Source organism: Amblyomma mixtum, chromosome 8 (assembly GCF_055824585.1).
Source record: "Amblyomma mixtum isolate Tamu chromosome 8, ASM5582458v1, whole genome shotgun sequence".
Lineage (NCBI taxonomy): Eukaryota > Metazoa > Arthropoda > Arachnida > Ixodida > Ixodidae > Amblyomma > Amblyomma mixtum.
In genome coordinates, this window is record NC_143019.1 from 71,630,666 (window position 1) to 71,654,700 (window position 24,035).

The window sequence follows — 24,035 nt, forward strand, 5'->3', positions numbered from 1 at the left end:
CGCGGCTTTTTTTCCTTTCTCCTCAGCCATTGTACATGACTGAAATAAATGCACTGAACTGAACTGAACTGAACAATCCCATCTCCCTTTAACATCCCTGCGGACCTACTGCTATTTTTATTCGCTAACAAACGTCAATAAATGACAAACGAATCTCCAAAGGTTTGGTTTATGGTTTACGAGGGTTTAACGTTCCAAAGCGAAAGTGTTCGAACAGTCCACCCCAAAAGTAAACGCGAGAGAGGTGTGTAGGAAAAAATTTTTGGAGGAAATGCGATAGAACTTTTCACTGATCTATTCCAATTCTGATTCTATTCTTACTTCATTTCTAATCGAAATCGCTTCTTTATTCGTTTTTGCTCAGTCATTCTTTGTCCGGCTCCTCCGTCCTCTACACTACAAGTGCAGAGGGGATTTCCCTCTCTCCAATTGCCACCTGCCAACCACGGCAGGTGGAGATGGGGAAATCCCCCTAAACAACACCTGCCAGGGTTGGCAGGTGTTCACACAGATGCCGCCGCTGCCGGACAGTTTTTGTCTTCATGGCCCGGCCATGAAGCCAAAGCCAAAATCAAAGCCATGCAAGCAAAAATGCCTGCAACCATAACGGTTCATGCGTAATCTGCTGGCATGAATACCAGAAGGATGGGTCATGAGGCAACGCTACGATAAATTCGCCCCCGAGCTCATGTATCCCTTTAACTTTTGCCTTCGACTACATTTTCAGCATGCCTAAAAGGTGCCAGCACCGCCCTATAGATGGGACTTACCTCGTGGTATCCGAAGCCACCATTCTGCCGCTTCATCTCGACAAACCTCTGGATGACGGCGAAGAGGCCGGGAGAGACGTTCTTGAAGTACCGGTGGAAGTCGTACTTGACTGCCAGCGAGGCAAAGAAAGTGTTGTTCACCAGCGCTGACCGCAGGTCGGTCAACGTGCCTGGTGAGTGGCGCTGTGGGTCGTCGTACAGGTGGCGGGTTATCAGGTAGTCCAACACGGCGTCACCCAAGAACTCTAGCCGCTGATAACAGTCCGTGAGTCGGTTGTAATGATACGACGCATGGGTGAAGGCCTGAAGGAGGTACGCACGATCCCGAAACCGGTAACCGATGCGAGTCTCGAACGCATCATAGCCCGAGAGAAGCTCGTCCAGCTGCGGTCCAGCATCAGGCACGACGAGCGGAGGCTCCAGCGTTCCGTAAAGCATGACACCGAAGTCCTCCAGGGTATCCGCAGTGCAGTTCTTGGGAAGAACATCCAGGCCCAGCCAGGACATGAAGAGAAGCGTCGCGTGAGGACCGCACGACACGAGGTAGGCACCGATCAGCGCTTCTACACAATCAGCGATGCTCTTGTCGGGAATACTGTGCTGCGTCAGGAGGTTGTAGGGGACGTAGGGCGCGGTGTCCAGTTTCTCCTCGTCAGCCAGGACCTCGTCCAGGTTGCGGACCTTGCTGGAACGTTCGGCGAGCGTCTGCCGGATTTGTGCCTCGTCCATTTGAGTGAGCCCCGTAAGAGCGGCGATGTTCCAATGACCCGCCGGAAGGCCCGACTCAATCAGGGCCCTCTCCAGTCCGGGAGGCACGACGTAGCCTGGCGGGAGCCAGTTGTCGCTCGGCTCGAACTTGGTGGCCACCATGAGCCCGCCCAGGTTGCGGGCTCGGCCGAGACGGTACAGGTTGAGGTTGCTGATCTGCCGGCTGCGCAGGTGTGACAGCTTACCCTCGTGCACGCTCGGGTAGCTGCAGTAGAGGTGGGCCGTCACGGCGTACTTGAGGAACGAGTCCCCCACCGTCTCCAGGCGTTCCAGGTTTATACCGTCATTGGCGTTGGACATGGTCAGTGCCTGCAGCAGGATGCTGGGGCTAGGACCGCTGTGGCTGCTCAGATCCGGCCGCTCGTCGAACCGGACCTGCGGCGAGTCTCCGGCCCCACTCCCCACGGAGTCCCTGTCGGGCAAGAGTTCCCCAAACGGCAGCACACTTCCCTCTGGAGCCTGAGGAGCAGCGCCCATTGGAGCGCCATCACGGACAACGGATGCCGACGGCTCGTCCTTCTTCAAGGGCCGGTCGTCTTCGTACTCCGCAATCAGCCTCAGCGCTTCCGAGACCCGGTGGAAAGTTTCGTAGATCTTCTTCCTGTTCTTGAGTTTAACCTCGGCATCGTCGCACCGCCACACTTCCAACTTCTGGATGCACTGTTCCCTAATTGCGGCAACTTTTTCCTCGACGTGAAGATCAACCTTCGGAAGTTCCTCCTCCGCCTCTTCCTCAAGGTCATCCGCAGACTTGCAGCGCTGGTCTCTGCTGCAGTGTGACAGCCAGTCAAGCTGCTCCTCCGGTCCCTTTTCCTCGTCACCTTCTAGTTTATCGCTGATCTTGAGCACGTGCCGCTCCTCTTCGTCGATGGCAGCCTCGGACGGCGACTGGTTCCACTCAGACCGTGAAAGCTCCATCTCCATCTCTTCCTCGTCCTCGTCAAAGCTGTCCCAGATGTCATCGTCGCGGCACGAGGCCAAGTCCAGCGACAGGCCTTGCATGTTGAACATGCCGGGAGCAGAGATGTAGCCCAGCCCCGGCATGTCCAAGGTGACGAACGAGCTGTCTTCCATGTCCGTGTCCCACTCCGAGTCCCAGCCCTCGGCTTCGAAGTTGCTCGGAGATCCGTAGCGGATTCGGGGCACGGGTGTGGGCTCTCCAGGAAGCTTGGGCAGTGGTTTCCAGTCAAAGTTTGGACCTTTGGGTCCACCGAGGTTCAACGCACTCACTTCGGCATCGGCAAGCTGGTCGTCGTCAGGGATCTGAACTTTGCTGGGGTCAAACGTGTCGATGACAAGTTCCTGCAAACAAGAGACTCATGGTGATTCGGATGGAAACACTTACAGAGCCCTGGCTTTCGCGAATAAGTACTGGAATAAAAACTGCGTGCACTGATAATTCGTAGGGTGGCATTACTGGATGAATTCTTCACTGCAGCTCAATATAGCACGTAAGACCGCAAGGGCAGACACCCGTTTCATAGGAGGGGCAAGAAATGTAATGCGTGCCAGCAGTATTGTATTCTCGAAGTATTTGTGCGAAAACAAAGTAAATTTCCACAGAGTGCTAAAACATCCATTGTGAAGACATCATTTCCAAATGACACTTCTTTTTGCGTATGACAGTGCACACTGAAAGTGACATTAGTTCAAGGGAAGCATACTTCGTGAAAGAGGCACTGAACTTGCCTGTGCGACAGGGATACAATAATTAAAATAATTATTGTATACTAATTATTAGCCCTTCCAAAAGCATGTCAGCTCTAACGAATCCATGGCTCAGTGAACAGAACCTGGACCTAAAACCAAGATGCCAACAGCATGATTACTGGCTCAACTAGTGGTGTGAGCTTTCTTAGCTTTTTTTATCAGGTGACGAGTGGTGAAACACGCAGGCCAGAGCAGCGAAAACCTTGGGGAGGAGCAAGGCAGCACAGGCTTTACCCGACAGCTGCGAACGGACTGTAAGTGAGTGAAGCTATGCGTAGATTGCATGAGATACCACAAACACTTAGCAGTGCCTGCAAGAATTGAATTGAATTGAAGTTTATTTCAGTATTATGAGTACTGAGGACACGCAGACAAAAAGCCATATTGACGAGGTCCGCGCTCCATTACAGGGCATACAGCATTACAGCTTAACAAATTACATTGCACCATGAGAACGCACAGACAATAAATGCAGATCATTCTAACTGACAGAACAACCAGCAATTATAGAGGCTAACACTAAGCCTATAATGAGAAGCATTTGGAGGTACTTATACAATAGGTAAAGCGCGGGAATTTAACAGGGTTGGTAGTTTGTGCGACAACATTTGATGTCCATAATTAGTGCGGGCTCTTGGCACCTGCCAGGGTACGTTCACTCGCAAAGAACGCACATGTTCTTTTGCACTCAAACCTGAAAGACATTGAAGGGATGTGTCATTGTGTTTAGTTGATGTTTGGTATCGTTTTAACAGCGTATCTTCATATAATGCAGTTACAGGTTTAAGATTTAATGACGTCAAAAGGGGTGCAGTATGGGCGTCGTACGGTTGATTGGCAATAAGACGCACCACTCGTTTTTGTACTTTATACAATTTGTCTGCAAGTACTAGGAGATTCTGCGAAAGATGTTGGTTGAAACCTGGTAACCCTGCCGACTGGGCCCCAATCTCAAACGTGGGATGGGTGCAAGAGCAAACCAACAGGTCTGCGAATCCAATCTGCACAAAACGCTCGCTCCGGAGGCATTTCGTGACCTTCAGAGACCACCCACACACCTGCTGGTATGGCGGCGGCTGGTAAGGTGTGCTGTGCCATGCGCTCGTCATTGTTGGTGGTGGTGAGATGCGCACGGGCTGGATGCCCGTGCGCTCCATGAGCTCAGCGGCACGCTCCTCCTCGGCCTTGGCGGCTTCCTGGGCCTTGTGCAGCACATCGGCCAGGGTCCAGCCAAAGTCCAGCGTGGGCCACTTGAAGCCCTCGGGCAGCTCCAGCCGCCCCACGCGCACCTCCCGGGCCACCATCACTCGCAGCTGCTCAGCCAGGAGCAGCGAGTTCATCCTGCGCACACAGAGGAGCGATTGGTCCCCTTGCAACAGGCACACACCTTCGATCTACATTCCCCCTTGTAGAAGGTGGCCTACATTTCCACTGTACCCAGTGACTTCACCCCATACATCTCCCAATGGAGAGGGTGCCTAACATCTTCAGTGTAAGTTGATGTCTTTTTATTTATTTATTTATTACAGATACCTGCAGCGTCCAAGGGCATTATTGCAAGGGGGGGGACAAAGTAACTTCTGCTCATTTGGCCGAAAGTACACATGATAACAGAAATACAATCGCACAACTAATAGATGAGGAAAAGCATGCACTGAAGGAAGACAACCACGCTCCACAAATAAAATAACACTAATGAAATGAAAAAGACATGCGCAAGACAACTGCGTGCCACGTCACACATCAGATAAAAATGCGCGGAATTGACCTTCCGTGCAGCACTCAGGGAAGCCGGCTGGTAGCCTGTTCCACTCACTGATCGTCCGTGGAAAGAACGAGGTTTTATAAACATCTGTGCAACACTTAATCTCTCGGATCTTCCACTGATGATCAACTCGTCTAGAAAAAAAAAAAAAAAATTACATCTTCCTTACACAGAAGCTGCCTGACATCATCAGCCGACACTTCATGTAAAGGCAACCTACATTTTAAACCTAAGCTTGGCATATGACAGCCTTAGATGCTTATGCACCACTAAACCCAACACAACACAACGTTTTAAACCGTCCCCCCCCCCCCCCCCCAGTTCCCTGTCTAAGAGCCTCCACCTTCAATATAGTACCGCTTTTTTTGGGAGAAAGTGTCCTACTCTCCAACCCATATCTTCCACGTGTATACTGCGGCCTGATCTTCAATATCTTCAAACGCAACCAACATTCTCCCTGCATACAATGCACGAATATCTTCCAGCAGCACCTTCCATACGTAGAGAGTATACCAAATCTTCAACCTACAACTTCACTACGCAGAAGGTGCCTAAACCTTCTAGGAGGCTATGCTATGTCCACACTGGGACGAGGATTCTATCATCATCATCAGCCTGACTACACCCGCTGCAGGGCAAAGGCCTCTTCCCCTGCCTCTCCAATTAACCCTGTCCTTTGCCAGTTGCGGCCACCGTATCCCCGCAAACTTCTTGATCTCATCCGCCCACCTAACTTTCTGCCGTCCCCTGCTACGCTTGCCTTCTCTTGGAATCCACTCCATTACCCTTAAAGGGGGAAGGTGGTCTCAGAAAAAGAAGTTTTGTTAATAAAGTCACAATAATGGAATCTTCAGGAAACGTATTATCGCGTGCTGATTCCAAATATGTAATTTAATTTTATGCAAAACAAGTCCTTGTGCACTAATATAATATGTTATGTAACTTTTTGCCGAGAGCTTTCAATAAATTTTGCTGCAGGCAACTTGCTAGGACGCATGCCATTGGCTTGTCTTGACATCAAACTGCGCAACAAGGGCAAAATTATTATCGTGCCTATCATAGAAGTTGAGTTACAGGGTTTTGAATTTGCCACTTCACAAATGGGAAGAAACTGATGATTTCAATATCCTATACCTCTCCTTCTATAACAGGCAGGATGATAATCTTGCCCTTATAGCATAGCTTGATGTCAAGAGAAACCAATGGCATGCAGTCTAACAAGTTTCCTGCAGCAGAATTTCTTTCAAACTCTCGGCAAAAGTTACCTAACATATATTGCATAAGTGCACAAGGACTTGTTGCACATAAAATTAAGGGGGGACACTGGTCTTGAAAAAAAAAATTTTTATTAATGAAGTCACAGTTACGAAATCTTCAGGGAATATGTATTTTCGTGTGCTGATTCTAAATATGTCACTTAATTTCATGTAAAACAATTCCTTGCGCACTTATGCACTCTTTATGCAAGTATTTTGCGGAGAGTTTTGAAGAAAATTTGCTGCGGGAAACTCGCTGAAATGTATGCCATTGGGTTCTCTTGACACCAAGGAATACAATAAGGGTGAAATTGTCTTCCTGCCTATCATAGAACTTAAGTTATAGAGTTTTGAAGTTGTCGCTTCAGAAATAAGAAGGAAAGTGTGTATTCCTGTTTCTGAAGTGGCAGCTTCAGTACCCTATAGCTCAAGTTCTATGATAGCCAGGATGATAATTTTACCCTTATTGTATTCCTTGGTGTCAAGAGAACCCAGTGGCATACATTTCAGCGAGTTTCCTGTAGCAAATTTTCTTCAAAACTCTCCGCAAAATACTTGCATAAAAAGTGCATAAGTGCTCAAGGAATTGTTTTACATGAAATTAAATGACATATCTAGAATCAGCGCACAAAAATACATGTGCCCTGAAAATTTCATAACTATGACTAAATTAATAAAATTTTCTCTTCAAGACCAGTGTCCCCCCTTAAATTACATATTTGAAATAGTTGTGACTTCATTAATAAATATTTATTTCTAAGACCCTCTTCCCCCCTTAAGGGGGAGCCTGGTCTTGAAAAGAAAATTTTATTAATCTAGTCATAGTTATGAAATTTTCAAGGCACATGTATTTTTGTGTGCTTATTCTAGATATCTCATTTAATTTCATGTCAAACAATTCCTTGAGCACTTATGCAATTTTGATGCAAGTATTTTGCAAAGAGTTTTGAAGAAAATTTGCTGCGGGAAACTCACTGAAATGTATGCCATTGGGTTCTTTTGATACCAAGGAATGCAATAAGGGTAAAATTATCATCCTGCTATCATAGAACTTGAGTTATAGGGTACTGAAGCTGCCACTCAGAAACAGGAATGCACACTTTTCTTCTCATTTCTGAAGCGACAACTTAAAAACTCTATAACTCAGGCTCTATGACAGCCAGGATGGTAATTTTACCCTTATTGCATTCCTTGGTGTCAAGAGAACCCAATGGCATACATTCCAGCGAGTTTCCCGCAGCAAATTTTCTTCAGAACTCTTCGCAAAATACTTGCATAAAATGTGCTTAAGTGCTCAAGGAATTGTTTTTCATGAAATTAAATGACATATTTAGAATTGGCACTCAGAAATACATGTGCCCTGAAGATTTCTTAAGTGTGACTTCATTAATAAAATTTTTTTTTTCAAGACCAGTGTCCCCCCTTAAAGGTGCACTGAAGAGGAATCTGAACTCGTCTTTTTGCCGCGGAAACTCCATCTACACGTTCTGAGCATTCTTAGAAACTGCGATTTATTGCCCTGTGTGGCTGATTTTCCTAATTAAATCGAATGAATGTCCGGCTCCCGCCTTTTTTTTTTAATTCTCTCCCGTACGGTGGGCGGAGTCGACCAACGCGTGGAGCGCCTTTCACCCAGTCCCGTGGAGGCTTTGCTTTCGCTTTATTTCGTTTTTTAGGTTTCCGTGAATAAATAGTTTCATTCGCGGATAATATAGCCGCAAAATAAGCCCGCAGAAATAAAAATACGCGCGGACTATTTGCTACTAGGGACTACTACATATTACTCCGCCGATGGCAGAGTGGCAAGCCGCCGCGGGACTGGCTGAAAGGCACTCCACGCGTTGGTCGACTCCGCCCACCGTACGAGGGAGAATTAAAAAAAAAAGGCGGGAGCCGGACGTTAATTCGATTTAATTAGGGAAATCAGCCACACAGGGCAATAAGTCGCAGTTTCTAAGAATGCTCGGAACGTGCAGATTGAGTTCCCGTGGCAAAAAGACGAGTTCAGATTTCTCTTCAGTGCACCTTTAAGGACCAGCGGTTATCGTGCCTTCGCATTACGTGCCCTGCCCCAGCTCATTTCTTCCCCTTGATTTCAACCAGGACGTCATTGACGCGCGTGAGGATTCTGCGAGTGACCACAAAACGATGAGGAAGATGTGCAGAGCTGGCTCACCGGTAGAGGATGCAGGGCAGGCAGACGGCCTTGCGCCACAGGGAGGCTGGGAAGGGGTGCACCGAGCAGAGCTCGGGCACCAGGATCTGCTTCTGCTGCAGGCTCTCCCGCTTGGCCCGCTTGGTCTGCTCCGAGCTGGTGGGCAGCGTGACGCCCTTGCGGTTGACATAGCGCGGGGTCAGCAGGTTCAGCCGTGCCGACGTGTGGTCCACATCCAGCAGTGGCTGCCGCCCATCCACCACCCGGATCTGGTACTTCTCCCTGCGTGGGCACCACGAGGTGGGGGAGGGGTTACTACTGTCAGGTACCCGTCAAACTAGGAGACTGGAAAGACTTGCTGCAACTGATGCGGCAGCTGAACTGATAACGCAAAATACAATTTCAAGCCACACGGGGTCGCACGCATCAAAACTTTCCATACTTTCCACTGCCACTGCCCTGGCTGATACAGTGGGAAGATGTCATCCCCTTTGAAGACTCCACTGGCCAACATACTTTCCATTGAAACGTCCACCCGATTCTTCCATCAGCCACCCTGTAGTTTTCCTTTTATCAGCTCAGCTGAATTGTGAATTGCGGGGTTTTAACGTCCCAAAGCAATATACATAGTCTATGAAGGACACCGCAGTGGAGGGTTCCGGATTGTTACAAAAACCTTTTTTTTTTTTTAACATGCACTGGCACTGCACAGCACATGGGTGCCTTTTGCGCTTTGCCTCCATTGCAACACGACCGCAACAGTCAGCACTGAACCGAGGTCCTACGGCTCATTAGGCGAACACCTTAACCACTACACTGTGGCAGGTCCTTTTATCATCTCCTAGGCACTGTAATGAGGGAGCGCACAACATGATGTTGCAATCATGAACAGGCACCATTAAGCGCTTGAAATGAGAGGCCAAACAGGGGTATGCAAAAAGATGATGAAACTTATACAAGAAGGCTACAGAAGAAGACTTGCATGGCCAAATTCGTCAGCTGGCAAAGTCACAAGTGGCGTAGTCACAACCTGCACTTTTTCAGAGTAATGTCGAGAACTAGGCTACAAAATCCACGTTTAACAGTGAAAAGCAGGCAAGCAATGCAACCAGGACTCGGTAGCTTGGCAGCACTTGCCATGATGTTTTCATACCATCAAAATAATGTTGCATTTAAAACCAATGAACCACTCGTGAACCAGGAAAAATTCACTTGAAATTGCGCCATTACCAGAATCCACGAGAAATGACGCACATTTCTGGAGGTTTTACTTACTTTCCTGGCTTATCTAAGAGTTGTTCTTGGTAAAAATAGCATATCTGCAATCTCGGGGCATCAGTCTCTCAGTTTATTAACATTAGTATTACCTTGGTATCTTGTCCAACATCAATGCACTTAGGCTCGAATTGTGAAGAAAAAAAAAACTAAACAGGGCAAAATCAAGCGAGACTCGTGTCAGAGAGAATGAGATGATGTGGTGGAGAAGCCTTGCCTGTAGTACGCATCAAATGTGTCAAAGCCCGCATCGGGGAAGTCGCTCAGGGGGTTCAGGTCGTGGCAGATCTCAGCCACGTAGAAGAACTGGGGCTTGTCCAGGTTGCGGTACCAGGGAGTCACCTGCAAAGGGTTCCCAAGAAAGGCATGCACTTGAGGAGCAAGGACGTCACAAATAACCCCTCAAAAGCAGCGACACCTTTTAATACTACAGCTGAAGAGAGAATGGTGTGTGGGCAAGAACCGGCAACGCTTGTCTCTGAAAAATTGCCAAAAAAGTGCGGCTCAACTGTCATTGCTAGTGGATCCACTAAGCGCAGACTTAAGCAGGCTTGCTTGTTGGGTTGCAGCATGACCACTACGCTGCACAAATCACTGGCTGATGGGCCCTGTCTTCAAGTTTTCACAGGACAGGCTAGATCTTGAAACCTTTGAGGTAACCGGCGACAAACAATGGTAGCACTAAAGTCTGCCACAAGACTGACATTCAGGCGACTTGGTATTTCGAGATACTAGGCAAGTTTCAGTTAACAATGGTTTACCGTACATTTTCTATATAAGACTGGGGCAACCCATCTTCTGCTATGGGACACATGAAATCCCATTCGTTATACAGAAACCAAAACCACTGACTTCTACTGTAGGCTTACCTCTCTTAGCTTGCGTATAACTTTAATGTGTAAACAAGACTCCACTACATCCAACTAAACCACAACAGGTGTTTAGCCAAGTACACAAAGCCTTCAGTATAAAAGACAACACGGTGCACACTTACCATATTTACACAAACATAACACGACCATAAATATAACCAATCAGTTTGCTGCTTCCAGTTTTAAGAGGGAGAGGTTCACAAACTGACCACAGTGTCGAGGTAGTCTTCTTCCTTGAAGACAAACAGCTCGCGCTCTTCCTCAGGGACACGGCGGGGCGTGAAGTGCTCCTCTTCACAAATGCGCTGCACAAACTGCCAGTCGATGGACGCAGTGGTCGGCTGGTCTTCGGTTCCCTTTACTGAGCAGAAAACAGATTGACAGCAGGCAATGCTTTAAAAACATTAAAGGTGCACTGAAGAGGAATCTGAACTCGTCTTTTTGCCGCGGGAACTCAATGTATACGTTCCGAGCATTCTTAGAAACTGCGACTTATTGCCCTGTGTGGCCGATTTCCCTAATTAAATCGAATTAACTTCCGGCTCCCGCCTTTTTTTTTTAATTCTCCCTCGTACGGTGGGAAAGCGCCGAAGCTCACATCTCACACCATGCAGGCTGGCTCCAGCTTACGTGCGTATGCTCCGGCACATGGCCAGTGTGAGGGCCTAATGCACAGAGAACCACAATACGTCCATTGAATCGAGAGATTCACAAAACACGGTTTCTGATGACACAAAGATCAGATTCCCAGATATTCAGCGCATGAGGACTACAAACCCACTACAACTATAACACCCACCAGCGTTGATGGGCACCACCAGGAAGGAGCAGGCGTCCCCCTCGGGGTTGAAGGTCATGGGGTACTTCTCGAGCCGCAGCACATTGGTGAAGGTGTAGCGGTGGAAGGTGGTCAGGTCACGCACCTGCCGGCCACTCAGCGGACCAATGTCGGAGCTGACGTGCTCCAGCTCCACCGTCACCTCGCCTGAACGCGTGAACACCGGGAAGCTGCAGATCTGCAACACAGACAGCGAGGACAAATGAATTGCACATGTCAATCCCCCCCCCCCCCTCCAAAATATTCACAAGCCAAGGAACTTATTGACGCTTGGGGCCCAAGGTGCAACAGACCAAAATGACAAAACTTTTGTTTTTGCATGCATTTTCCTCTACATGAAAGCCAGAGTAGTTTCACTAATTACGAATGCTCAGACTTCTTCTATAACATGAATGCATGCGAACAAATGCACATATATTTGTTTGGACAAAAAGAAACTACAGTTAAACCTTGTCATAATGAACAGGTAAAAAATAGTAAAATGGTTCAATATAGACAAAATTCGTAACATACGATTTCGCCGCAAACTTAAGCTACAGAAGCGAAATTTAGTCAACGAAGAAACGGCAACTGGGAGAGACCTTTGCCGTAGTTTTAGCACCGTTTCGAAGCCACTCACGGTGACTGCGGAAGCTGCAAAAAACCGAGAGGCAAACGCCCGTTAACTTCCCCGCACAGCATCGCAACACGCGGCGGCGGAACGTCAAAAGCCAGCATGGTGACTTCCTTGCATTACAGCAGCGTCGTGTAAAAAATCGGACGCCAAGAAGAAAGCTATCGCCGTTTTCACCACCTCTTCTCCGTGACAGTCGACGCCAGCGCGTCACCGGCTTTGTGGCACTATCGACAAGTGCGTCAGGAGCAAACGGGTGCAGTCCACCCAGCTACCAGCTGTTCTCACTGCTACATCTTCCATGTCACTGTTGGTAAACGCAAGATAAAAAGTGTGAACCATGACACGAACGCTTACCGCACCACCACCAGCCACCCGTGTAGTGAGGCAAAGCCTGCTGCCTGCCATCCAAATGGGCACAGCTGGGTGCTTGGCAGTTTGACATACTATCTGTTTTATGGCAAACCGCGTTCAATAAACAAAGTATGAAACACATGTGTCTGTTAAAATATTTAGGAACAGTTCGTACAGCCAATAACTTGTTATAAGGAGGTTTGACTGCATTTTGAAGGTACTACAAGTGCTCACAAAAGTTTTTGGAGCATGGAAAACAAACAAACTGTGAAGAAGAAGGACATTAGCCTAGCCGCACTGCCATCACTCAGAGCGAGAGCCTGCAGACCCTGAGGGACTGAATTTCGCCGCTGCCTAAACGCTGACCTAAGCTCCCGTTACAAAACAAACAAACAAACTTAATTTCTTGATTTTTTTGGAAGCATGGCATAACACTGAGAATGTGCCACTCAGGGGTCATGCTGGGAAGTGCAGAACAATCTCTACAGTTCGTGCTCTCATGCAACTGTCAGGAGATTAAGCTTCTCCCAATTTCTGCGTGCCGAACTTTTGCGGTGATCTGTACTTAATACCACTACTTTACAGAAATAATAATATCAGAATTTCAGCTGCTGTATTTTTCGTTTAAAATGACAGAAATGTCACTGCTAGCCTTAAAACCCAATGCAGCACTTCCAAATATTATTGCCATATCTTTTTCTCAGCATTTTTCTTTGCATTTTTTTGTTTGTTTCGTGGTTTCAGTTCCGCTTTCTGTAAACCAGGCACCAGTGGATTCGGTCGAGGCACGTCGAACAACCAACATGTAAAAGTGGCGGAGCATGCCAAAGGGTGCCCAACGTACGAGTGGGATCCGCCGGGAGGTGACCAGGCCGAAGCCGCGAGCCGTGTCGGCGGGGTCGTGGATCTTGCGGCCCCGCGTGTTCTGCTCCTCGGGAATGGGGCAGGTCAGCTTCATGTTGAAGGCGTACAGGTGGCACTCGTTGCCCTCGCCCACCCGCTGGCTCCTCAGCACCTCCGACACCTGGCCGACAAACAACAAATCAAGAGCGCAAACAACACCTGAAGGCACGCTACCATATTTACTCGAATGTAACGTGTGGGGACGCCTTCGTCCCCTGCGTTCGCTTTCCCTCAACTCACTAGTTCCCTGTGGTTAGCTTCCCCGCAACGCACTCCCTTTAGTGGGGTTACTTCTAACTAACAGGGGAGGGCGCTCGCGTCGCAGCGACACCAGCGCCACGGATGGCGTTTTGCTGCGCGCGCGCTAGGGATAGCTGCTCTCTTCTCCCTGGGTCCCGGATAGCGTGTGGACGTTCACGCGCAAAGCTCCGCTCTTCGCCGCGGGCGCCTCGTGGTCAGAACTTGCTCCCGCCACCCCGTCCCGTCCGGCCTCGGAGCTTATCCCTTTGCCCTAGCGTGGGCGAACGTTCGCTCGTAACCGTGCTGGTGAGTCGGACATCCTCGATTCCTCAGTGTATTTTGTTGCTAGCTGGCGTTATTGTTGTTATAGCAATAAATGCCTTGTTTGTGTCAGCCAGTGCGTCGTTCCTTTGTTCATAACGAGCAAGGCCCGCCGTGGTCGGCGAGCGCTCGGTAGCGTACGCGACCACGGGGTGGGGTCCGCGCGGTTTTGAACTGTGTCAGCCGCGCTTAAACGGGGAGAACGTGTTTATCTCCCCCATTTCCAACCCCACAAACGAGAGTTCTTTGATTGACCATAGATGTAAATGTTGACCCCTCGAGTTATAACTGAATCAATAATGCCCAATAACTGAACAATTATTTCTCGTTTGCTACCGGTAAGAGCAACCCTTGTGTTATAATAGTAGTCATGCTACATTTGACTAAAGACAACAGTCGGCAAAGACAACTGCAAATGAATGACCTGCTACCACAGACATCGTACATAACAGATGCCACTAGAATTGAGCCACACCCTTGGTGAAAAGTCTTCAGGCCATAGCCAGTGGACATTAAAACTCCCATGGACATACTGCCAGACGTACGGGACATCCACAGGACGTCCGAAGGAGTGCCAGTGCCCACTGGGTAGGGTTTTACTTCGGACAGTTACGGCACCCTTGAAACTCAAATAGCCCAGATGAGTGAGGACAAGAGCTTCCCTACTTTTGCCCAGATCTTGAACTTCAGGTGCACTGTAGCTGCTCAACTACGTGGCACTGAAGCAAGCACGGTGGCCTGAAGACTTTTGACCAAGGCTGTACCATGCACACATTGGGGCGATATGCAGCACGTTTACTCTGCAACAAAGAAAACCGGTCTATATGGTGGAACAACCATCATCATGGCAGAATAATATATGCTGATATCATACCAGTGTGTCATCGATATAACTTGCATAAAGCACCTTTCTCCCCAAAGAACTGAAAAGAGTTAAGGGAATGCATTCATTACATGGGCAACATATTAGAAAAATTTATATTCCCAGAATCACAAACAGTGTGTGCATTCATCCTTCCCTCAAACATGCCATATGAAATAAGCAAAAAATTCCCGAACACTCTGCAAAAGAATTGCTTGGGAAAAGTAGTGGTAACAGAAATGCACACAGGAAAACGATGCACGATGTTTGCTGGGCAGCCAGGCACAAACTTCCCATAATATCAATACCAACAACACAGGACAAGTACAAGAGTGGCAAAATGAAAACCCAAATTGAGGCATCACTGACCCTCTTGTCGTAGTACTGGCGCCGCTTGGTAGTGCCGGGTCTAGGCCCACCCGGCTGAATGTCTTCCTCCGGAAACCGGTTCGCCGTGCCCTGGTCGAGTGCCAGCCTCATGGCCTCCTTACCCTGGGGCACCAGATTGTCGTCCAGTTCACCTGGAAGGCAGGTGGGGGAGAACGAGATATTTGCAGCTGTGAGCTTAACACCAGCTTAGCTACACCCAACATAACTGCCATGCTACCATTACAGCTCTAGCAGCTGCATTCCTTCTTCTCTTCACTGACCTGTGTAATGCACATCAAGTTTCTAGATACTCAGCAGGACAGGCCACTCGATCCAATGCCACTGCTTAGAATTGACTCTCAGCATGACTTTGATGATAACCACAGGAGATTTAGACTGCAAAGTTCACTTCACGTCCTGAATTCACCTTTTGAAACTTCAAAAAACACTTCAGTGTTGAAGCCATAGAAACGTTGCCATCACATCCTGCCACCCAGCAAAGTAAGAGTTGTGCAGATACGGGACTAGTGCTCAGAAAGGTTAAAGACACACTGGCAACATGAGTGAAAGTTCTGGTCTTTACGTAACAGCTACCACGTACAGTCGGGGACAAAAGTCTCCGGACCACATGTTCCTCTAACGAAGCCGATAGCTCTGCTGCTAGTCGGCGGCTGGAGACCACACTTGTGGAGGTAGAAGGTAAATTTTTGTTCTTTCCTCTCCACAATTGCGGCCTCCAGCCGCTGTCTGATAGTAAAGCTATAAGCTTCGTTTGAGGAACACGTGGTCCGGAGACTTTTGTCCCCGACTGTACATGTAATAGTGTGCTTAAAACAAAGCTGCCCGTTGCAGCCTGACGCAATTCCTGCAGCTACCAATTCCACTTCCGGAGCAATGGCTGCTCCAGAGGTTACCTGAAGAACAGCAAGCTTGCGCTCATGCTACCTACTGTTCGTCCAGGAAGGTGACTGCTATCGTGAGTGAGCCGTTTGAATTTTCAGTAGTGGAATTGATTTGCGTACGAGCTGGGGGAACGGGCATCAGCACGAAGGGTGGAATCCCTGAAGCTTGGTAGAACCGACCTTGGACCTTGCGAATAGACTGGCTCCCCCAATTGTGGAGGGCCATTTTTGCAAATCGTCGACACTTTTTGAACGTGGAACTCCATGGACCACAGTAGGAACAGTTACCAGTGCAAGACATGTAATATCCGCGTCTCGACTGAACCTACCTAGACCCAGAAATAAGGGCGGCTCCATGTGTAGGCTGACTTTCTCAATTTCGGATGGCCATATTTGCAAAAGGTCGAGATAGGAGTGCGACAAAATTTCGACCCACATTTTTTTTTTTTGCCAAGTAATGGCCTTGTGTGTCAAAAGTATTCAAAATCATTCAAAGAAAATTACTATTTGCTTCGAATTCCCTTCGAACCAGAAAACTACGATTAGCACAAGCCTAACATTCACGCGTGCATGCACTGCTTTTGAGTCACTCAAGTGGCGGACTCAGTCACTGCGGCATGGATTTGATGCCCTGCTTCAAAACCACCAGTGGAATTCTCCATAACGCAATCATTTTTATGCAGAAGAAGCAAAATTTTGAGGGTGCAAGTGTTCATTTATGGCTGCCCTCTGTCACCACCATTAAGCCTAACTACATACACTGCAGGAAAAAAGGACATTGAACACTGCCAGATGCTAGCTGTGGCTACCTCATTTCCACAAAGTTCCTAATCTCATCTGCCCACCTGACTTTATGATGCCCCTTGATATGCCTGCCTTCTCTTGAAATGCATCGTGTTATCCCAAACCATTGACTACTTCCCCTTTGCATTGCATTTATTTATTTATTTATTCAAAATACCCCCAAAGGCCCTCATTTGAGGGTATTACATGGGGGGGGGGCCTCCCCATGCCTATTTCTTCTTCTGTATTTTAGCAAGGATATATTATGAAATCATATTTGTTTCCTGACCCATTACTCTGCTCCTGTCTTTTAATATTACTCTGACTATTACGGAAAAAAATATTAACATACCAGAAATTTGAGAGTCTTTAAGGACCGATAGAAATTCCAGGACCTCTCAAGGCCCTTGAATACTCCTTTTTTATATTCAATGGTTTTCAAGGAACTGCACGGACCTCTGACTAAGCACAACTAACCCCACTGCTTTAGTACTTGGCGTATGGTAGCCAAAGAAAGTCAGCACAGAAACTAGGTATCTCCAAAAAAGAAGCAATGTTCACTGCCTTTCTATCTAGCGCAGAGCTACCTCCACAGGTGTGGACAGCAGGCCAGCACCAAAGAGAAAGAAGCTGCCAACATGTCAACTATATGACGCTCGTTTGGTTGCAGACAACAACTGCTGTTATCAAGCCCATTGTGTGTTCACAAATTCACCACAAAGATTTCGTCAACAAAAAACTCTGAAAGCTTGATGATTTTAAAATCTGTCCCAGCTATGTAGTTGCACTGAAAATGTTTTTAGCTATGCGATGGCGATGTACGTACAGTTACTTCTTACGACCCCACACTGAGAGGTGCACTTCAGTAAGCCTCGCACCTGAATATAGGAGGACACGGTGTCACGGTACTTGCAAGCATGCGAAGCTACGAGTTTCTCCCATTAAGGCTGTAAAGAGTTTTAGTGGTTTAAGGGGGGACACTGGTCTTGAAAAAAAAAATTTTATTAATGAAGTCACAGTTACGAAATCTTCAGGGCACATGTATTTTTGTGTGCCAATTCTAAATACAGTCTAGCCCGGTTATAACGAAGTCGGCGGGAATCGGAAATCACTTCGCTATATCCGCTATTTCGTTATATGTGGACTACGAAAAAAAATGCAAACATCGGCATACCGATTTATTGCCGCTGAAAGAAGTCGTCCAGCGTCCCCTGAACAGTTTCGCGAGTGCGGACTTCAGGATTGCGGCTTCCATACCATCCAACTGCGAACCAAAGATCTGGTCGAACTCCGCGATAACGCGATAACGATAAAAATGAGCCACGCTTCCAACATGCACATGCTGCCGCGCTTTCTCCCTGCCTTGCGCACCGCGGCACCGACATAAAACAAAGCGCGCGCTGCCACACCTCCTGCAGACTGCAGTCCAGCCATGGCGCCAACTACCTGGGAGAAATAGAGAACCGAGATTGGCCAAGACGGCCGCTCTCTGCGACGTCCTCGAAAAAAAATCGTCTCTGTTCTTTTTTACATTTTTCCCCTGCGCGGCGTGCTCTACCGCTCTACGCGGTGACGCCGTTCAAGGACGGCGCAACACGAGACCGGCGTGCCATGCGATGCAGTGAAGCAACCTTTCGCTCTGCAGGAGAGCAGACGACGCCACGAAAGGACGCCGTCTGCCGAATTTTGCTCTTATTTTCGCGGAAAAAATCGCCTCAAGGACGCAAAAATGTGTTGATTGGGAGATTATTTTTCGGTTGGTATTAAATCTCTTCGTTATATCCGCTGACGCGCTCTTATTTACTTCGTTAAAACCGGACCCAAAATGTATTGAAAATGCAAAAATGGGAATGGGAAATTGAAATCCCTTCGTTATAACCGCTATTTCACTATAAGTGGCTTCGTTATAAACGGGCTAGACTGTATGTCATTTAATTTCATGTAAAACAATTCCTTGAGCACTTGTGCACTTTTTATGCTAGTAATTTTGCAGAGAGTTTTGGAGAAAATTTGCTGCCGGAAACTGGCTGAAATGCATGCCATTAGGTTCTCTTGACACCAAGGAATACAATAAGGGTGAAATTGTCTTCCTGCCTATCATAGAACTTAAGTTATAGAGTTTTGAAGTTGTCGCTTCAGAAATGAGAAGGAAAGTGTGTATTCCCGTTTCTGAAGTGGCAGCTTCAGTACCCTATTACTCAAGTTCTATGAGAGCCAGGATGATAATTTCACCCTTATTGTATTCCTTGGTGTCAAGAGAACCCAATGGCATACATTTCAGCGAGTTTCCTGCAGCAAATTTTCTTAAAAACTCTCCACAAAATACTTTCATAAAAAGTGCATAAGTGCGCAAGGAATTGATTTACATGAAATTAAATGACATATCTAGAATCAGCGCACAAAAATACATGTGCCCTGAAAATTTCATAACTATGACTAAATTAATAAAATTTTCTTTGAAAGACCAGGCTCCCCCCTTAAGGGGGGACACTGGTCTAGTTATGAAATTTTCAGGGCACATGTATTTTTGTGCGCTGATTCTAGATGTGGCATTTAATTTCAGGTAAAACAATTCCTTGAGTGCTTATGCACTTTTTATGCAAGTATTTTGCAAAGAGTTTTGAAGAAAATTTGCTGCAGGAAACACGCTGAAATGTACGCCGTTGGGTTCTCTTGACACCAAGGAATGCACTAAGGGTAAAATTATCATGCTGGCTATCATAGAACTTGAGTTATAGGGTACTGAAGCTGCCACTTCAGAAACAGGAACACACACTTTTCTTCTCATTTCTGAAGCGACAACTTCAAAACACTATAACTTCAGTTCAGGCAGGAAGACAATTTTACCCTTATTGAATTGCTTGGTGTCAAGGGAACCCAATGGCATGCATGTCAGCAAGTTGCCAGCAAGAAATGTTTTTCAAAGCTCTTCACAAAATACAGGCATAAAAATTACATAAGTGCACAAGGAATTGTTTTACGCGAAATTAAATGACATATTTAGAATCTACACACAAAAATACATATTCCCTGAAGATTTCTTAACTGTGACTTCATTAGCAAAAATTTTTTTTTTTTTCAAGACCAGGCTCCCCCCTTAATACCCATGCCACATGCGCACAAGAAATGGCAGTAAATGCTTAAGGCCTTAAGTTTGTTAATGCCATTATTTTCGGAGTTAGTGCTACACGTCCACATTTAATGCCATTATCGAAAGTGACGATGACGATAACGCTTGCAAGGTAGTCAAAAGTTTCATCTGAATATAAACATTCCTAATGAGCACAATATATCGGGAATGTTGTTCAAATACAATGTATAAAACTATTTTCCAGAAAATACGGCTGTTCTTGCTTTACAAGTGAAAAAAGTAGCCATAAACTCGCATGTCAGCACATAAGTCGAGAGTACCTGTCAATAAGGCTGGTTAAAATGGCGATCTTCACATCGAAAATGCGGTATAGATGCCTCATCTTACTGAAAGTTAAGAATTAACTATTTCCTACTGGTTAGGAAGTTGTTACTAACAAAGTTGCATGCTTTTCTGCGTGTGGAATGGGAACGAGAGTACACATTGCACGGGCGAATGAGTTGTGGCGAACTCGGTAGGTCGCGAATGGCAGTAAGGCTAATGCCATTAAGTTTATGCGTGTGGCACCGCACGAATGCCATTAAAACTTAAGGCAGTAAGCACTTAATGGCATTAAATCTGTCCGTGTGGCACGGGTATTAGTCATGAATATAATGAGCAAGTGAGAGACACCATGCATGGGGGGGAGGACTGCAGTCTTGGAGCCTCTGTAAACCATGGTGGCTCACCCATTTTGTGGAGTTCTCCGCACGTCTTCAGCGCAGCTGCCTGCTTCGCCAAAAGCTTGCTGGGCATGGGGTCGCCCTGGAGCACACAACATCACGCGGTGAGGGTCTTACACGGCTGCCAAATTCTAAATCATGACGTCACAAGGCAGGAAACTGTCTGAGCAAGACGAGCACGCTCAGGCACCGCTCTCAAAAGTGAAAGTCGGGGAAAAAACGATGGGAAGAATTTAAAGTCAAGAAAGCTTAAGTTTGAAACAGAGCAGTTCAACAGATTTACGTTCCTGGCAAACAGAGCACATGGTAATTGATTAGAAAATAAAAGAAATAACAACCGACAGCTGTCCCATCTTTTACTATCGGGGGTATTTATTGCCTGTATTACCGCAAGTGTCACCTGGCACGCGATTGAAGGGCACCTAAAAGGCATCCCACACCCCCCTTAAAGATATGTAGTGTTGCAGAAGAACCCGTAAACATGTAAAGTAAAAACTTTGGAAATCAGTTTGATGCCCTGCAAGTAAAATCACTGAGAATGGTCACTGCATCAGCGCAAACATCACCAATTTTTCAAAAGGTCACATGGATGTGCAATGAATGTGTATCTACTATTATACACTGCAATTTATGACTACAAAATGCACGCTGTAACGTCGTGAGAAATGTGCCCTCGCTAAAGTTACTGTCGTAACTAGTGCACTCACTGAGGACACGTGGTCAACAGTGAAAGCTCACTGCTTACATATTGTGATTTATTAATAGCATGTTGCCTCTGTACAAACCCAGCTGCTCCCCTGACAAGTTATTTCCAGGCCACAATTTACAGTGCAAAGCTCCTGTGAATTCACATTTCTCCACGATGACATCACGGGGGACTACTGACACCTGCTTAGTTCCATTTCGCAAAAAACATCCTTCTCTCTGTCACTGTCATTGCCAAGGCGATTGTGCCTACACCACACTATGATGACCAAGTAAACTTCATCTGTGCTCTAAATGAAGGTCATATGCACATTCTGGCATGCAGATGATGGAGGATGCATTTCACATGGGTGACTAATTTAAAATCCGGACCACGAAAGCAGCCCGGGCATGAGGCGTTTCATCGACAGCAGCCGGCAACCCACCACGATGCACTTCCTCAGCGGCGAGTTGATGGGCAGCCGCAGGGAGCAACTGTACCGGGTCTCCGCAGAGCCTTCCGTCTCGACCTCCGCCATGCTGCTGATAGGCGTCAACCGCGTGAACGTGTCGCTCGGCAGCTTGGCGCAGTATCTGCAGGACAAGCCAAGTTGCAATCCTCACACACAGGCTGGTTTTGGACTACACAACGCGGCAAAAACAACTTTTTGCCAAGGCTATGTTTCAAAACTAGACGGGTTAATCCTCAGCATAGATACCTATTGTAAGCCGAGCATTGCAAAGCCTACCGCTCTGCCACAAAGCTAAGCCTTAATTAAACAAGTTCCAAAAATTCAAAAACACGTTTGTTAAGTGGAGAACTACGTAAAACCAACAAAATACCACACGTTTCTAATGCACCCTGCCATAAAACTTCATTAAGTCATTAAGTTAGCAAATTTGTAAGACTGGTTTCATCACAGTGAACTTTCACTGTTCAGGTACTTTTGCTAGAATCTGCATTACTGACCCCAGTGAGGTCCGCATGTGCACGAAGCAGCAGATCTTTTCTTATTCCTGACAATTGAACTGTCACAAGTATTGCTTCCCAAATGACCATTTCATGTTACTTTTTGTGAACTTCCTGCTTTCCTAGACTTTTGCTGCAAAGTCCGTCAAATATCCGTGCAAGGATTTTATGAGGAGATTTTACATGAAAAGAAAAATTGGTCATCAGACTCAAAATAGCACTACACTCGAATCCAAGCAATAGCAATGCACCTGCTATTACACACAAGGAGAGACTTGAGTAGTTTAGTCATCAAATTACCTGTTGACGAGGGCAATGGCAGTTGACATTGTGACCTTGGGAGCGTCTTCAGCTTCAAGTGGCTTGTACGGTGGTTTCAAACTGTCTGCATAGGCAGCGTCAACTTCTTCATCTATTGTCGTATCTTCTACATGGCTTCGTTCCAGCAGAATCTGCAGTGGTTCAAGTGCTTTCAAAATCAGCTCTGCTCTCAGAACATGCAACAGAGGACAGCGGACAGCCAAGGGCATAAAACCCATCAGGCCAACGGTGTGCATTGTTTTTTTCATGCCAAGCATGTCAGCAACCCCCCTGTCGCTTTTTAAAGGTGCACTAAAAAGGATTTTGAGTTTGCCTTTTCATCACGACAACTCGATCTACACACTGCGAGCATGCTTAGAAACTTTCGGATTATTATCCTGCGTGACCGATTTCCCTATTAAATCAGATTAAACGTCCCGGCTCCCACCTTTTTGCTTGAACTCACCGCCAAAAGTAGGAGGAGTCAACCAACGTGGTTGTCATGGCAAAGAGCACGCATGAAGTGCCTTTCAGCCAATCGCGTGGCGGCTTGCCGCTCTGCCGTTGGCGGATTAATAGACCGAGTGATCTTCAAAAATGTGCAGGTTGCTGGTCGGACTACGTTCAGCCGGAGCACACGGTCGTTCGCATCACCCCTGCAGTAGCGGACGAGGAGCAAATAGAGTCCGCCTGCTTCAGGCTCGTTATTTTGGCGATATGTTCTCTGAACCACAAATATGTAGCGGTTTTATGAAATGGTTGCGTCTGTCGCGTCCAAAAAACGTTACAGATCACTGCGGCACCCGCATCGGAGAAATATGTAACCATGGCGTCAGACTTTGTGTTAATGACTGCGACATTGCAACTAGCGTGGAAAGCACAAGGACAGCGACACAAGAAACCGACGGGACAGCACGCTAGCGTCCGTAGGTTTCTTGTGTCGCTGTCCTTGTGCTTTCCACGCTAGTTGCAATGTCGCAGTCACTAACGAATTCACACCAACTAGCCCAACTGTCTTCCATGATCAGACTTTGTGACGTCACACCTCATGACGTTACATCTTATGATGTCACACCAAGACGTCAACGTAACACTTCCACACATTTCACGTCAACTGAGACTCGTGACTGGAAGTCAAGACCCTCAAAGTGGAAGTCGATCATTTATCGATAACTTATCGATACCACAATTATCTACCTTATTTAATCAAGTTCTATCAATTGCCCATATGAGTTTTCAAACTTCGCGCCGCGCTTCGTTTTCAAATTCGCATCACGCGTTGGCTCTGCCCGCATTGCCGGTCACGTGGTGCCACACTTCCAGCGTTTTCAAATTTAGCGCCACTTTTGCTCCCGCCCCGCACACTTTTTGGACATTTTTGGCTGTAATTAATTAACTAATTAACCAACCTCAACCCCTTCGATTTCCCGCACAAAGTTTTTTGATGCTCTATCTGATGGTACCATTTCTTTTTCGCATAAACCCATTCTTTCGGACGTAATCGTGCGGACA

At 47.0% G+C, this 24,035-nt stretch overlaps 1 protein-coding gene across 3 annotated transcripts in view; it reads right to left on the bottom strand.

Annotated features, from left to right (window-relative positions):
• Nucleotides 1-24,035, bottom strand: part of Dcr-1 (Endoribonuclease Dcr-1) — a 54,011-nt gene that overhangs the window by 4,993 nt on the left and 24,983 nt on the right. For all 3 annotated transcript variants that reach the window (XM_089558474.1, XM_089558475.1, XM_089558476.1), the window contains 11 exons: nucleotides 22,524-22,675; nucleotides 21,700-21,847; nucleotides 20,576-20,651; nucleotides 15,072-15,223; nucleotides 13,221-13,400; nucleotides 11,371-11,587; nucleotides 10,781-10,932; nucleotides 9,917-10,041; nucleotides 8,446-8,706; nucleotides 4,307-4,589; nucleotides 771-2,840 (listed from right to left, as the gene is read on the bottom strand). In XM_089558474.1, the coding sequence (XP_089414600.1) occupies nucleotides 771-2,840; nucleotides 4,307-4,589; nucleotides 8,446-8,706; nucleotides 9,917-10,041; nucleotides 10,781-10,932; nucleotides 11,371-11,587; nucleotides 13,221-13,400; nucleotides 15,072-15,223; nucleotides 20,576-20,651; nucleotides 21,700-21,847; nucleotides 22,524-22,675 (3,816 nt within the window). The remainder of the gene's footprint in view (nucleotides 1-770; nucleotides 2,841-4,306; nucleotides 4,590-8,445; nucleotides 8,707-9,916; nucleotides 10,042-10,780; nucleotides 10,933-11,370; nucleotides 11,588-13,220; nucleotides 13,401-15,071; nucleotides 15,224-20,575; nucleotides 20,652-21,699; nucleotides 21,848-22,523; nucleotides 22,676-24,035) is intronic.